The 13,434-nt window shown below is 31.7% G+C and overlaps 1 protein-coding gene across 1 annotated transcript; it reads left to right on the top strand.

Annotated features, from left to right (window-relative positions):
• The first annotated feature begins 8,382 nt into the window (after positions 1-8,382).
• Positions 8,383-9,727, top strand: LOC105771584 (uncharacterized). The gene has a single exon (XM_012593021.2). The coding sequence runs from the start codon at positions 8,429-8,431 to the stop codon at positions 9,578-9,580; it is 1,152 nt and encodes a 383-aa protein (XP_012448475.1). The 5' UTR covers positions 8,383-8,428; the 3' UTR covers positions 9,581-9,727.
• Positions 9,728-13,434: the final 3,707 nt, after the last annotated feature.

Below are 13,434 nucleotides of genomic sequence, written 5' to 3' on the forward strand. Positions count from 1 at the left end.
TTTCTATTGAAAATAGCCTCATTAATAATTTAAACATGTAAATTTTAACCCCTAATTATTTTTCTCCAATTTTTGATGATTTTCCAAAGTCAGAATAGGGGAACCAGAATTCAATCTGACATTGTCTCACAAAGTTTATTATACCTCACGATTTACAATTCCATTGCTTACACTGTTTCTTTTATGAGAAACTAGGCTCAATAAGCTTTAATTTCATATTTTGTCCATCCTCCAATTTTATTTCCACAATTTATGGTGATTTTTCAAAATTAGCCTACTGCTGCTGTCCAAACAGCAAGTAATTTCAGCTTTTCATCGAATCCCTTTATTTTTTTACGTTTCGAGTACACATTTGGTTTTGTTTGATGCTAAAACAGTCCCCGAGCACTTCAAAGCCTATAATCAAGACACTCAACATCAATTTAACGGATTTACAAGCGAATTGACAACCAAGAACGAACAAAAACCCAAGTTACCACCACCAATAACCCTCCGTTTAACTATTGTTAAGACGAGAACACTGAATTCACCAGTCCGAGCCTCCCTCTACGCCCAAATCGTAGAGAAAAAACATTACCACTTCAGTCGTTAAGAGATTCATGATAGAAACGAAGAGAAACATTTACCGAAACTAAGCGAGCACTAACCGCATATGAAAACGAAGGAAAATAAATGGATTAGGGAAAAATCAAGAAGAAGAAAAAGAAGAGAAATACGGAAAAACTCAAAGAATTTCGACAAGAGGAGAGGGAGAAGAATATATGGTAGAATTTTTTTTGGAAAAGAAAGTCAAAATTCGGTTATGGGAAAAAATAAAATAAAATCCCGATAACCCCAAAAATCCCTTAATCTTCTCCCCTAATTCCCACTACACCTCCATTACTCAGAACCCCCTATTACACAACTCTATCTCGAAATCTGAATAAAAGAAATAATACCCTTGCCTACATAGGGATTCGGACAAAGATCTCCACCATAATAACACACCATTTAACCACTAGACCAGCAGGCCTATTCTGATGTAATTTGCCTAACAATCAAATAAAAGCCTACTAAACAAAAGTAAGGCTTAATTCATTCAAAATACCAAAATTTGCCCAAGGCTTGAACTTGGGACCTCCCAAACAATCCCAGAACACATAACCACTAAAGCTAAAAGATATTTGTGTCATATTTTCACAATAATAAAATTAGAAATTTTGGGGTGTTACACTTTTGGCCCCAAGAAAATTAGAAAAGTCCTCAACTTCCACCATGTTTTAGATGAGTAACTAGTTAATCTAATGATGTTATGGCCAACACCAATACTAATGGTGGTCACCCAACCTGTCTAATCAAAGGTGAGATTCATTCATCATCCCTTCACACACCATATGTTGCACTTTTTGGAATTGCTACTAGAAATTGGATCCCAAATAGTTAGAGGTATATCGTTTAAAGAAAATGGCTACACTATTGAGAAATATTGTAAAGGTGATTCAATTTGATCTAGAAAATATTGATTTTCCAAACGATCCTTAAGTATGCAAAGGCAAGTCACCCTAGATATTTGTTGCCTTTTCCTTCTTTTATTTTTGAAATTATCTTCTCTCAAAATCCCAAAATTATTTGAGCCATAAAGAAGTATGAGAAAGCTCCACCTGAGTTAAAGTTTCCTCAAAGGCGGCTAGAAAAGAAGAATACCTTAAGTGACTCTATTAGCTCTCTCGATGAAGAACATTTTGATGCTGTAAAAGTACCAGACCCAATGTGTAATAAGGTTGCCACTATGAGCATTTCTCCTGGTTTCAATCAAGGTATAATCCAACATTTTGAGGTTAAATTGATAACGAAGACAATGTGATTGTATGACTTAGAGCTCAAAATAGAATGACTAGGTAGATTAAGGATCGAGCAATGACACTCAGGTATCTTTAATCCAAATTCCATCCTTGATTTGCTTCATAACTTTTTTTTTATCAAAAAGAGGAGAATGGTGTAATAAGGTGGTTGGTGCTGAATGGTCTTATATTTTGTTTTCCTTATGTTATTGTTTTTGTTCCTTTACAAACTTCTTATTTGGTTTGTTCGATAGTTATTTTATGAATTATTTATAGTTTTTGGGAGTTTTGGTTGTACAAACTCCTATCAATCTCCTTATTTTAATACAATTATGGTATTTTGATTATTGATGCACAATTTCAGAAGGCATTAATGGTTTATTTTCTTGGTTATGTTATGAGTTAAGTTTGACTGATTAGTGGGGCGTATTAAGGGGGACCAATTATTGTATTTTTGTTATTGTTTCCCTGTTATTTAGTTTTGTTAAAAAAATTGCTAAAGGGGGAGAAACTATAATATAAGTAATAGCTTTAGAGGTTGTTTCTCTTGGATGGTTTTCTACATTTATATTAGAGTTCCTCTAATCTAAAAAAAATCAAAATTGATGAAAATATTCAGATAGTTAAATACAAAGCTTTACTAAACGTTTACTTTCAATGTAGGCATTATATTCATATAAATGAGAGATACCTCTCTTTGGTTTCAAGGGAGAAAGGGTTTGATGAATCGATAGTGGCAAAGGAGTCAATGGATAACACTGATTTCCAAGTTCAAAATAAGACCCACGACCCTTGGATGTTAGTGTAACGATGCCCATGGAGGCTAAACGAAAAAGATAACAATGGAAAGGTAGTTGATACTGACACTAATTATGAGAAATCAAGATTTCACATTATAGCATATTTACTAAAGGATATTGTAGATGAATGAGTGAATAATGGAATTTCTATAACGACGAACAATGAATTGAAGGGTAGCGACAATTTTGCTTATGAAGCAATTGGTCAAGTATTGTGAACAGGCCTACTACCTAGCCTAAAATTAGTGCAATTTCAACAAATAAGACAAAGATCTATGGAGGGGATTATTTTAGCTAATGGGAAGCCTAAACTATTACACTTTAATGCCCACAGATTGGATTTTTCTCTTATTAAATCCAACAATCATGTAACTTAGGTGGATGACTGGAAACATAAAAATATATAGACTTTTTCATGCCATTTTTAACTCAAATTCATGCAATTTCGGTGTAATTCTTGTCGAAAAACATATAACAATTATAAAATAATTAAATTGTACTTAAACTATTAACATATTGAATTTTAATTAATTTTATAATAAATTTTGATTAATTTTTATTTATTATTGAAAAATTATCACAAAAGGCGAAGATTGGCTCGGCAAACACTACTAGAAGCACAAAACCGAGAAGTAATTTTTGAAGCATTGAGGCGAATTAATTTTTCAGCCTAGGACGGTCCAAGTTATGAATATTAATTCATGATATAATTAATTTTAAATTTAATCTAATTTACTTTGGGTTAAATAATTATTATTAATTAAATTATGAAAGGATGCTCAATTGTGCTAAACCGAGAGACTAATCCAACCGGGCAAATGAGCTGCCCAAAACCATCCCACATGCTACCCAATCAGCTTATTTAGCTGGTTATTTGGCTTGCAAAACAACCTTTGAAGTTCCCTTGAAATTGCATTCAAACCCCTCCACTTATCAAACTTTTGTAGCTTTTCCCCTAGCTAAATTTAGCAAGTTTGAAAGCTTCAAACTTGCCATATGTGTGGCTGACCATGGGGGAGTTAATGTGTAACATTTGCGTTTTAGCTCGGGGTTAGGTACAGTGATGGATCGAGTCAAGAATTAGTATAAAATTTTATTTTGAAATATAATAAATAGGAATTTTGAGATTAAATTAGGAAGTATATAGATCAAATAAGAAATTAGAAAAAAAAATCTTTAGATAAGAAATTTTAAAATAGGTACATTGATTTAGTTGAAAGAATAAAGAAATTGTTGTGGCCAAAGTAGGAAAAATATTAAGTTAGGAGATATATAATAGTAGAGGAAAGGAAGGAAGGATTAAAAAGAAATTTAACCAAAGTGTTGTATGAGTCATACTAGGAAATATGAAAGATGAGGAAGGACAAAGTGGTAATTAGCCAAGTGTATATTTATTAGGTGTAATGATGATGGGTAAAAGTAAAAAGATGGATGGCTTAAGGACTTAGTAGCAATTTGACCATTTTAATTAAAAAGGTGAGATATTTTAGTGGAATGGTGTAGAAAAGTGGAGAAAAGACTACTTCTTCTCCTCCCCCAAACTTTTCTTTTATTTCCCTACATGTCCTTCCATCATACTTGAACCATCCAAGCTTCAAACTTTCATTTTTCTTTAAAATTTCCTTAGTAAAAATCAAAGAGCTAAGGTAAGAAATGATGAAATTATCACACCATACATGTTTATTTTTATTAAATAGTATAGGAAAGTCACTTGATTGTTGTTCTTTTTTAACATATAAATGTTATATGTTTTATATGAAATTGAATAGAAAGAAAGAAAGGATTGAAGGAAGAATAAAATACATCATCTCAATCTTTTTGTTGTAAGTATTACAAGATTTTAAATTATTTTATTTAAATACTTATATTGTAGCATGAAATTACTTAGAATAGAAATGTAAAATATATATTTACATTTGTAAATAGATAAAAAAATTAGATTATGAAATCATGAAATTTGTAAAGAAAATTATAGGTGGAGAATATGAAATGGTATATTGTTTGAACACTAAGCAATGATGTTGTGGTAAGAGTATATGTGTGAAAAAGGTGTGATATTTGTGATTTGTGAAATGGGGACTAAATTGTAGATTATGGAGAAATGAGAAATATTTATGTAAAGTATTTAAATGTACGAAATTCAACTTTAATGCCCAAGTAGACAGGATTTAGAACTACTAGGATATTAGTGGCATGTCATTAAGGACCCTAGCGCGCTCTTCGATTATTAGCACATTAGTGCTCTTCGTTTAGCACATTCGTGCTCTCTGTATAGCACTTTAGTGCTCTCTGTTTAATAGTGCATAATAATGCACCTCTGTATTTGTTCCGTATATCTGATGTGTTCTATAAAGTCTACTTTGGACTGAGAATATGAGTTGTGAACAAACGTGAATTATCAATGTGTTGAGGTAAGTTTGATAACTTACAAAAGGTAAGTTAAGTTTCATTAAAGTAAGGTATAGTTGAAGAAACTTGTATGTGTGTAAATATGTATTAGTTGAATAAGTTTAAAATATTATGTTATGTTTCATTTATCTATTTAATTCTTGTAGTGCTTACTAAGCCTTCACCGGCTTAATGCATTTATTTTTAATGCGTAGGTACAATTAGACTCGAAGAGGTAAAGTCGGGTTAGGAGATCTCTCATCTCATCACATCCTCAAGAGCTTCAAGAGTAGGTACCATATTTTGAATTAAAATGGCATGTACATAGGTAGACCAAATGTGTTCCCATATGTTAGGGACTAAAATGCAAACTCTTGAAATTCTATCTATTTTGAGTTACTTGAAGTATTTTGGTCTATATGAAATGAATTAGTGAAACTATAAGTATGTTTGCAAATGTGGTTTGGTAAATTAAACTATTATGTATAAATGTTTAAATTAAACAGTATCTAGCCAAAATTGTTTTGGCACAAAATGTAATAGTCTTATACCGGGTTCGTACGATTGGACCGAGTATAGGGGTGTTACATAATGGCTGCTGATTTTTGCATTGCAAAATCTTTTTCATTTCTTGAAAGTTTAATTTTACAAACATATAGGTATTAGAGTTTATTAGTTTAACCACACACAAAAATAGAGAGGTTTTAATTGTGCTTGGAAAAGTAGATAATGTTTTCTCTTAGCCTTTGTAAGAGACAGAGAGTTGTAAAGATTTACTTTTTCTTTGAAATGTAACAATTTATAGTATTAAATTGAGAAAAATTTAATTCACTTGGTACTTTTAACCCTAACATATTTAATTCTAACTTCATGTTCCAAAGAATTTTAAAATTCCCAAACCACTTTCTCTCAATAGTTTTGAGCCTAACATATTTAATTCTACTATCATACTATCATGTTTCACATTCTATTATGATAGATCAAACCTTTTCAATTTTGAGTCAATTAAAATTTCAATCATTAAATATATAATATAAAATGGATATGGTAAAGATATTCGATACATACCATTTTTTTCACTATACTAAATTTAATTATCATCCTATTAAAATTTTAATTATATAAAATATATAAAATGCTTAAAATTAATTTGGAACTAATATAATAATTCCCTCTTTTTTTTTAATGCACGGGTAAGTATATTGTATTCTTAAGGGAAAATACATTTTCAAACTTTGAAGATAACACGGTTGGGAAGAGTATCGAATATGGATAGTAAAACAAACATGAAAGATAAAAAAAGAAAGATTAACTCACGAATTGTTACCCAAACTATACTCTTTTTTCCATCTTGGTACCTATTTTTTTTGTCACAACCTAAATCATTTTTTCCCGAAGTTGGCACCTAAACTTTTTAAATTTTTTAATTCATGCATTTTCTTTTTTTGTTCTTTAAATTATTTCTCTCTCTCCCAAGTTGGTATCATCAAAAAAATTCTAACAAATAATATATTGCCACATCATATAAATTTTAAAATGTACTTTTTTAATTCTTTCATTTTCCTTTTTTCTTTTACATTCTCTCTCTCTCGTGCCTTTTTTTTTTCTTTCTTCTTCCTTTATAATGTATGGTACTGCCAATAATGCTTGAAATCTACCCTCTTAAGACCGAGACGTCGATGATTAATTTTGTTTTCGAACTTCTCCACCTGCTTGCTTGACTTGACATGATCGAATAAGTTCGCGTAGTGGTCCTAATAGAGGGGTTGAATCAGTTAACCTGCGAATTGGTATGGATTGATTTAACTGAGCTAAAAAAATCAGTTGAATTGGATGTTAAATTGATTTTCTCTATTTTTAACAAATTTGTATTGATTTTATGAAATAATTTATTTGATCGAATCAGTCGAACTAGGAATCAATGGCCTGACTAATTCAATCACTAATCAAATTTTAAAAATCTTGATTAAAACCATGAAGTGTAAAATGATCATACTTGAATAAGAAATCCAAAATGAGAGGAAGAAATAAATAATAAATAATCAAAATATACATATAAAAAAGAAAATAGTATGTTTTGTCTTCTTCTTCTTTTTAATTGGTTATTATTTTTAAATAGACTTAACAGTTGAATTAACAAATATATCAACTTGAGAAAAAAGTAGTTTAGATACCAATTAAAAAAATTAAGTACCAAAATAGGAAAAAGATATAGTTTAGATATCAATTTTTAGGTTAAGCCAAAAAATTGGCATAATAACTTATTTGGTCCTCCAACTTTACAAAAATATTATTTTAGCCCTCCATTTAATTTTTCTCTCTTTTAGCCCTTAAACTTGCATTATTTGTCAAATTATCCTAAAATGGATGGAAAATTAACCTCTATTAACTTTATTGATGTGGCATACACATGGATTGCCACGTAAATATCACGTCAGAAATTAATTAATTTTTTAATTTTAAAATTTTAAAATTTTAAAATTTTAAAATTATAGAAAGATATTTTTAAAAGTATTTTTAGTTTTAAAAATTAATTAATTTTTCATGTGTCACGCAATGGCTAAAGGCTATTTTGAGCGTGTAAGTTTAGTGTGAACTTCCTTCATCATGGCTTCTCCTGCTCAGGTTAACCTCGAACCCACTCTTTAAAGCACCATCTATATTCTTTCACCAAGTATATTCACTAAACGCAAGGCTGCCATATCCCTAAAACCTTCCCCTGAATGTTTTTGCTAGAAAGCAATCGGCTAAGCATCATACGACTCTGCCCCCTTTGACTTTTAACACTCTGATGTGCACCTCACCTGATTAGGTTAACAACCCACCCTATATATCCTAGGTTTAACTCAAACATGAAACACACCTGCTGTAAACATCAGTAAGGGACAGTTTTGCTGCTCAGGTCGAAATCAAGCCCCCATCTATTTTACTCTTCGTTATTGTCTTTCCTAATTTTAATAAACTTGGCCGACCCACTAGAGTCATAAATTTCACATTCAAAACTAGATTAAAAAAATAAAAAAAGAGTCGCATCAGGCTGGGGCTGGCAGCCACGCACGCCTCCCTTTCACCACATCGGCAGCATGACTCACCTCTCCCAAATAAGTACGCTATTAAGTGCTGCCCTTCTTCACTTAGACGTATACTTACTGCCCCACATTGAAGCTTAGTTCCTCATTATTTTATACACTCACGACAATCAAATACGTCGACTTCCAAAACAATTATTCAAAGTTTTTTCAACCCTCCCCCCACCGTCCATTTGTCCCACCATGACGCTATCCGCATGGGAATCATTGCAGGACTGTTTGTCTTTTATGTATTAATCTATACACTCACCATCATCATGCCTGAAACAGAGTACTCTTTGTACATATAAATTTGTAACACTTTGAAAGCCCAAATTATTGTGCTGAAACCATGGATGAATATCACAGTTCAGACACCAACGCCCTTGGCTTCTGTCTTCTTCCTTCCGAACTCATACAAAGCATCCTCTTCTCTCTGGCTTTGCCGGAAATCCTTCGCATGAAATTAGTCAACAAGTTCCTTTCTTATCTTATATCCGACCAAGATTTTATCCGGCAGTGCAACCTACGATCAAGGTCAGCCACTTGGTTGTTTGTCTACAAGAAACGCTGGCGTCGCGACGCCATACTCCACGGGTTTTCGGATCAATCCAACCGTTGGTTCAAGATTTGTATCGAAGATTTGATTAAGCAAGTTGTTTTTTATCCGGATGAAGATATATATTTATTGACAGCAAGTGGGAATATTTTTCTGTTTGCTTCCAATTCTCAAAAGGCAGTTATTGCCGTTAATTTGGTTAGTAAGGCAGTTAAAAAGATCCCTCCATGTCCATTAGGTCCACGTGGTACCTCTTCCTGGAGGAGATCCGGGATGAAGCTAGTACCCGAATCATCGGATTCGGGTCATTTCCGGTTTTTGTTCGTCGAACTAGTGGGGAACAGTCCGGTTGTGTTCGAATACAATTCAGAGACCGAAAAATGGCAGTGCAGAGAAGCAAGAGAGGGGAAGGGGAACTTCGCAGGGAATGATTGTATGTTTCTCAATGCACATAATGCACCTCAGGAGAGTTTGGTGGTTGCGATTGGATCTGAATACATCCCACCACTGATCCTACGACCAAGATTCGGAAACAGAGAGCAGCAGGCAAGCTGGGTGAACGTAAGTGACCGGAGACACGTGTATGGTGACGGACACGTGATGATAATGAGATCGCGGGATCAAAGGAGGGCAAAGGTGTTGTGCAGCATAGAAGTGTGGGGGATAAGCCTAAGGAGTGGGAATTGGGAGTATGTGTCAAATGTTCCGAGTGAGATAGTGGAGCAAATAGGGAAACCTTACGGGGTGATGATAGGGTGTTTAGAGGCGAGAAATGGGAGAATTCGGGTGGTGTTGATGTCGAATTACGAGGGCTCATGGGACATTATTTGGCTGACTTACCATCAACAGAGCGGCGTATGGAATTGGGTGTTGTTGCCTGATTGCAAGATGAAAGGGGCTAACTTGGCTGGAATCACATTCTCCTCAGGCCTTTCTTTGACATGATCTCATTATATGTATTAGACTTGAAAGATTTTTGTTTTCTTTGGTTCTGTAAGATTTTCAAGTTCCTGAAATGAGGAAACTTTTGTTCTATACCCTTTTAACTTCAAAAAGATTTAATATAATTTGATTAGTACTTTCAAATGTTTAGGGTTGCTCTTGATATTCCACAATGCTTTTACAGTAAAAAAAAAATTGCTTTTGGCAAATGCATTGTTGTGAATAAATAGCTAAAAAGTCTACAATTTTGTTAATGACATCTTCATAATGTTAAAGTCTGCATATTTTGATTCTCTACATTTAAGTCCTAAATACTCGGAATGAGTTCTTTCCTTGATTCAATCTATTTTATGTTTTAATTATTGGATCTTAAATGCATTGTGCTTTGTTTCTATTTTAATTAATCAAATATATATTATTTGTAATTTATATTATAATCATAAATTAGTTTGTATATATTATTAAATTGTTATTTGTAAAAATAAATTGATTTTAATAAGTTGGCATGTCCAAACTATAAAAATATTAAAATTGTGATCATAATTTGATATTAATGTTTCAGAATTTAATAATTTGCCCATGCAATTGAAACGATTTATGGTATGTAGTAATATGATTATGAAATTCAAACATAATAATAAATAAGTTAAATCAAATAATTATCAATCATCATTGTTGGATAATTTCTTTCCAAATTTTTGTATTTAAAAATAAAATATAGGATAAATTAGTTTGCATACATGTCTATTTAACAAAACATGTTATAATAATTTACATTGTTTTAAATTGATAAATTAAGAAAAGATACATGTAGGTTTTTTAATTAAAAGTGTTAGCTATTTGGAATAAATGATAACATTGTAAAAGTAAAGTAGAAGAGTAAAATTATGTCAAAACTAATCTGAAACAGAATTATGCAAATAATGACTAAATCGAAATATTGAGAGATATAGAAATGACATTAACTCATCTATTATATTTTATTCGGCATATAAAATCAAATATTTTGTTATGGTTATCATAAAATCCCTAAACGATGAATACAAATAATACATTAAAATTCATAAAACCAAACCAATCATGTTAAATATAGCAATAATAATTCAAAATTCCTAGAAAAGAAAAATATAACTTTAACTTCAACCATAAATTAAATGAATAAGAATTAAAATGCATTCTATTAGAGTTAATTTAGTATTGAATTAAAACAATTTAGAACGAATTATAACTAAATTATAAGCTCAATACAACTTGAGGGACCTCTTATGAAAATACACAAAAAATAAAAAATATATTATAATTTTTTTCTCCATAGTTTGCCTTCTCTTCTCCCATCTTCTTCTTTACATTCCTTTTAAAATAACACCGTAAATGAAGAACGTGTTTAAATATTTAGGTTTGACCCAAATATTCAAATCTTCTTTATGCTCTCATTGTATTAAAATTTTAAGAAATCCTTCACCAAAGCACTATACTTCAATTTATTTTGGTTTTCTACAATAAAAATATACAAGTGGGAGTTTTCTCCGAAAATTTATAAATAAAAAATGGTATTTAAAATAATCTCTTCAAAACAGAATATTTTGAATTTATTTGGTTTCTAGAACCTAATGGAAGAAAATCTCATCAGGACTCGATATTTGGAATATTTTCTCTCAATAAAAATATTTTACTTTTGTTGTTTGAAATTGGCTACTTTTTTAATAGGAAAATATTTCTAAATTTTTTATGTTTACTTATTTTTAGATCCATTGCATGCATTTGATGATTTATTATTAGCACAATAATTCAACTCGAAATCATCAAGAGGGAGGGGTGAGCTGGCCTCTTAAAAGTTTGTTGTTGCTAAGAAAAGGATAAGACAATGATCACTTTAATTTATAGTGGTTTGGCCCCAATTGCCCACTCCACTACCTTAGCTTTCCATCATTAAGGATTTTCTCAAATTTACTAATTTGATATCCTTTGAGGACAAGGTTTAACCTTACAATCTCCCTTAAGATTTCCACCCAAAATCTAAAGATTGTAACTCCCTTGAGGTTTCTACCAAACTTTAAGACTCAACCCTCTCAAAGAGTAAATACAAATAGCAAACTAATAAGTAATCCTTACAAGATTAGAATGTTTGCCAATTAAGCACAAATAAACAAGAATACACTTGAGCTAAGAATAACAATGAAGGCTCACTAGTGTATACAAGAAAAGTATGAAAGAATTAAGCACTAATGTTATATTGATTGATCTTTTGGCTAGATGATCTCTTTAGTTGTTGTAGGACCTTTGGAAGATGGCATTTATACCCTCTAATTCATTTCCAACCATTGTGGTTGTTGGAAACATGAATAGAGTCATTGGGGATGAAACTGTTAGATCATTAAATTCACCTACAACAAAAGGAATTGATACTTTTTGTATGAGTATCAATACTATTAGCATTTAATGTCTGATTCAGTAACCGTTAAAGTTAGTTTACAATGATACCAAAGACAATTTATCGATACCTAGTAAAAGGTATCGATACTTTTTGAAAAGGTATCGGTACTTTTTGTAATTGATTGAAAACAAAATGTCAATTTGGAATTGATTTGAGAATGGGTATCAATATTTTGAAAATTATCAATACTTTTTGGCCTAAAGCAATACTGACTTGTTTTAAAATAGTTTTAACTTGATTAAAAAAGTTTAACTCAGTTGAAACCATTATATTTTGGTATACAATAAAAGTAATTTAAAACATTTGTAATTAGAATGGGGTTCCTACACTGAAGTTCAGTCTAGTTGAGGCATCCGACAGGGGTGTCCCCTTCCTCCTTATCTTTTTGTTCTTTGCATGGATTGGTTGGGTCAAAGCATCAGTTCATCTATTAGATCAGGCCTTTTGTCTCCCATTCGTTTATCCAGGTCAGGTCATATTCTCTCTCATTTGTTTTTTGCTGATGATCTTATTATCTTTGGAAAGCTGATGTGAGACAGGCTAGGCTAGTTAAGGATTTGCTAGATACCTTTTGTGGTTATTCTGGACATCGGGTGAACGTTCAAAAGATGAACACTTTCTTCTCCAAAGGAGTGGATGAAAATATGGTGGGGCATCTTTGTGATACGCTTGGTTTTCGTAAGGTCCATAATTTGGGTTTGTATCCCCTCTTTCACGATAGGGCTATCATCAATTCCTTGAAATTTGTGGTGGAAAAAGTCAAGTCGAGGCTGCAAAAGTGGGATGTAAGGCAATTGTCTCTAGCTGACAAAGTTACTTTAGCTGAATCGGTTCTTCTTACAATCCCTATCTATTACATGAAATCCTTGAAGATCTCGTAATGAATTTGTGATAAAATTGAGAGAATTGTGAGAAAGTTTATATGGGGATCAACTTGAGGGAGTAAAAAAATGGCCCTTGTTAGTTGGACCTCAGTTTGTTAGTTGAAGGTTTGTGGTGGGCTTGGGTTTCAATAGCTGAAAGATCAGAACACCTTCTTTTTTATTGATGTAATACCCCGAAAATTACTACAGTAAGAAAGTAAGATATTATCCTTAATATAGTAAAATAAGGAAATAAAGTGACAAAAAGGGAAATTTTGAGTTATGTCAACATTGGGAAGTATATTATGACATATTAATTCAAGAAAGGATTAAATCGCAAAAGTGAAAAAAATTTTGTTGTCCAAGAGTAAATACTCAAAATTTGATGGGTTAAAGTGTAAATATGAAAATTTTGAAGGACCAATAGTGCAATTATTTTAAGAAAGGAATGATCTAGAAACTAAAGAAAATGAATGAATTAGGACCAAATTGAATAGGTGAAGAATTATGAGGGACCAAATCATAATTTTACCAAATTAAGGATGACTCAATGATGGAAT

Source organism: Gossypium raimondii, chromosome 6 (assembly GCF_025698545.1).
Source record: "Gossypium raimondii isolate GPD5lz chromosome 6, ASM2569854v1, whole genome shotgun sequence".
Classification (NCBI taxonomy): Eukaryota; Viridiplantae; Streptophyta; class Magnoliopsida; order Malvales; family Malvaceae; genus Gossypium; species Gossypium raimondii.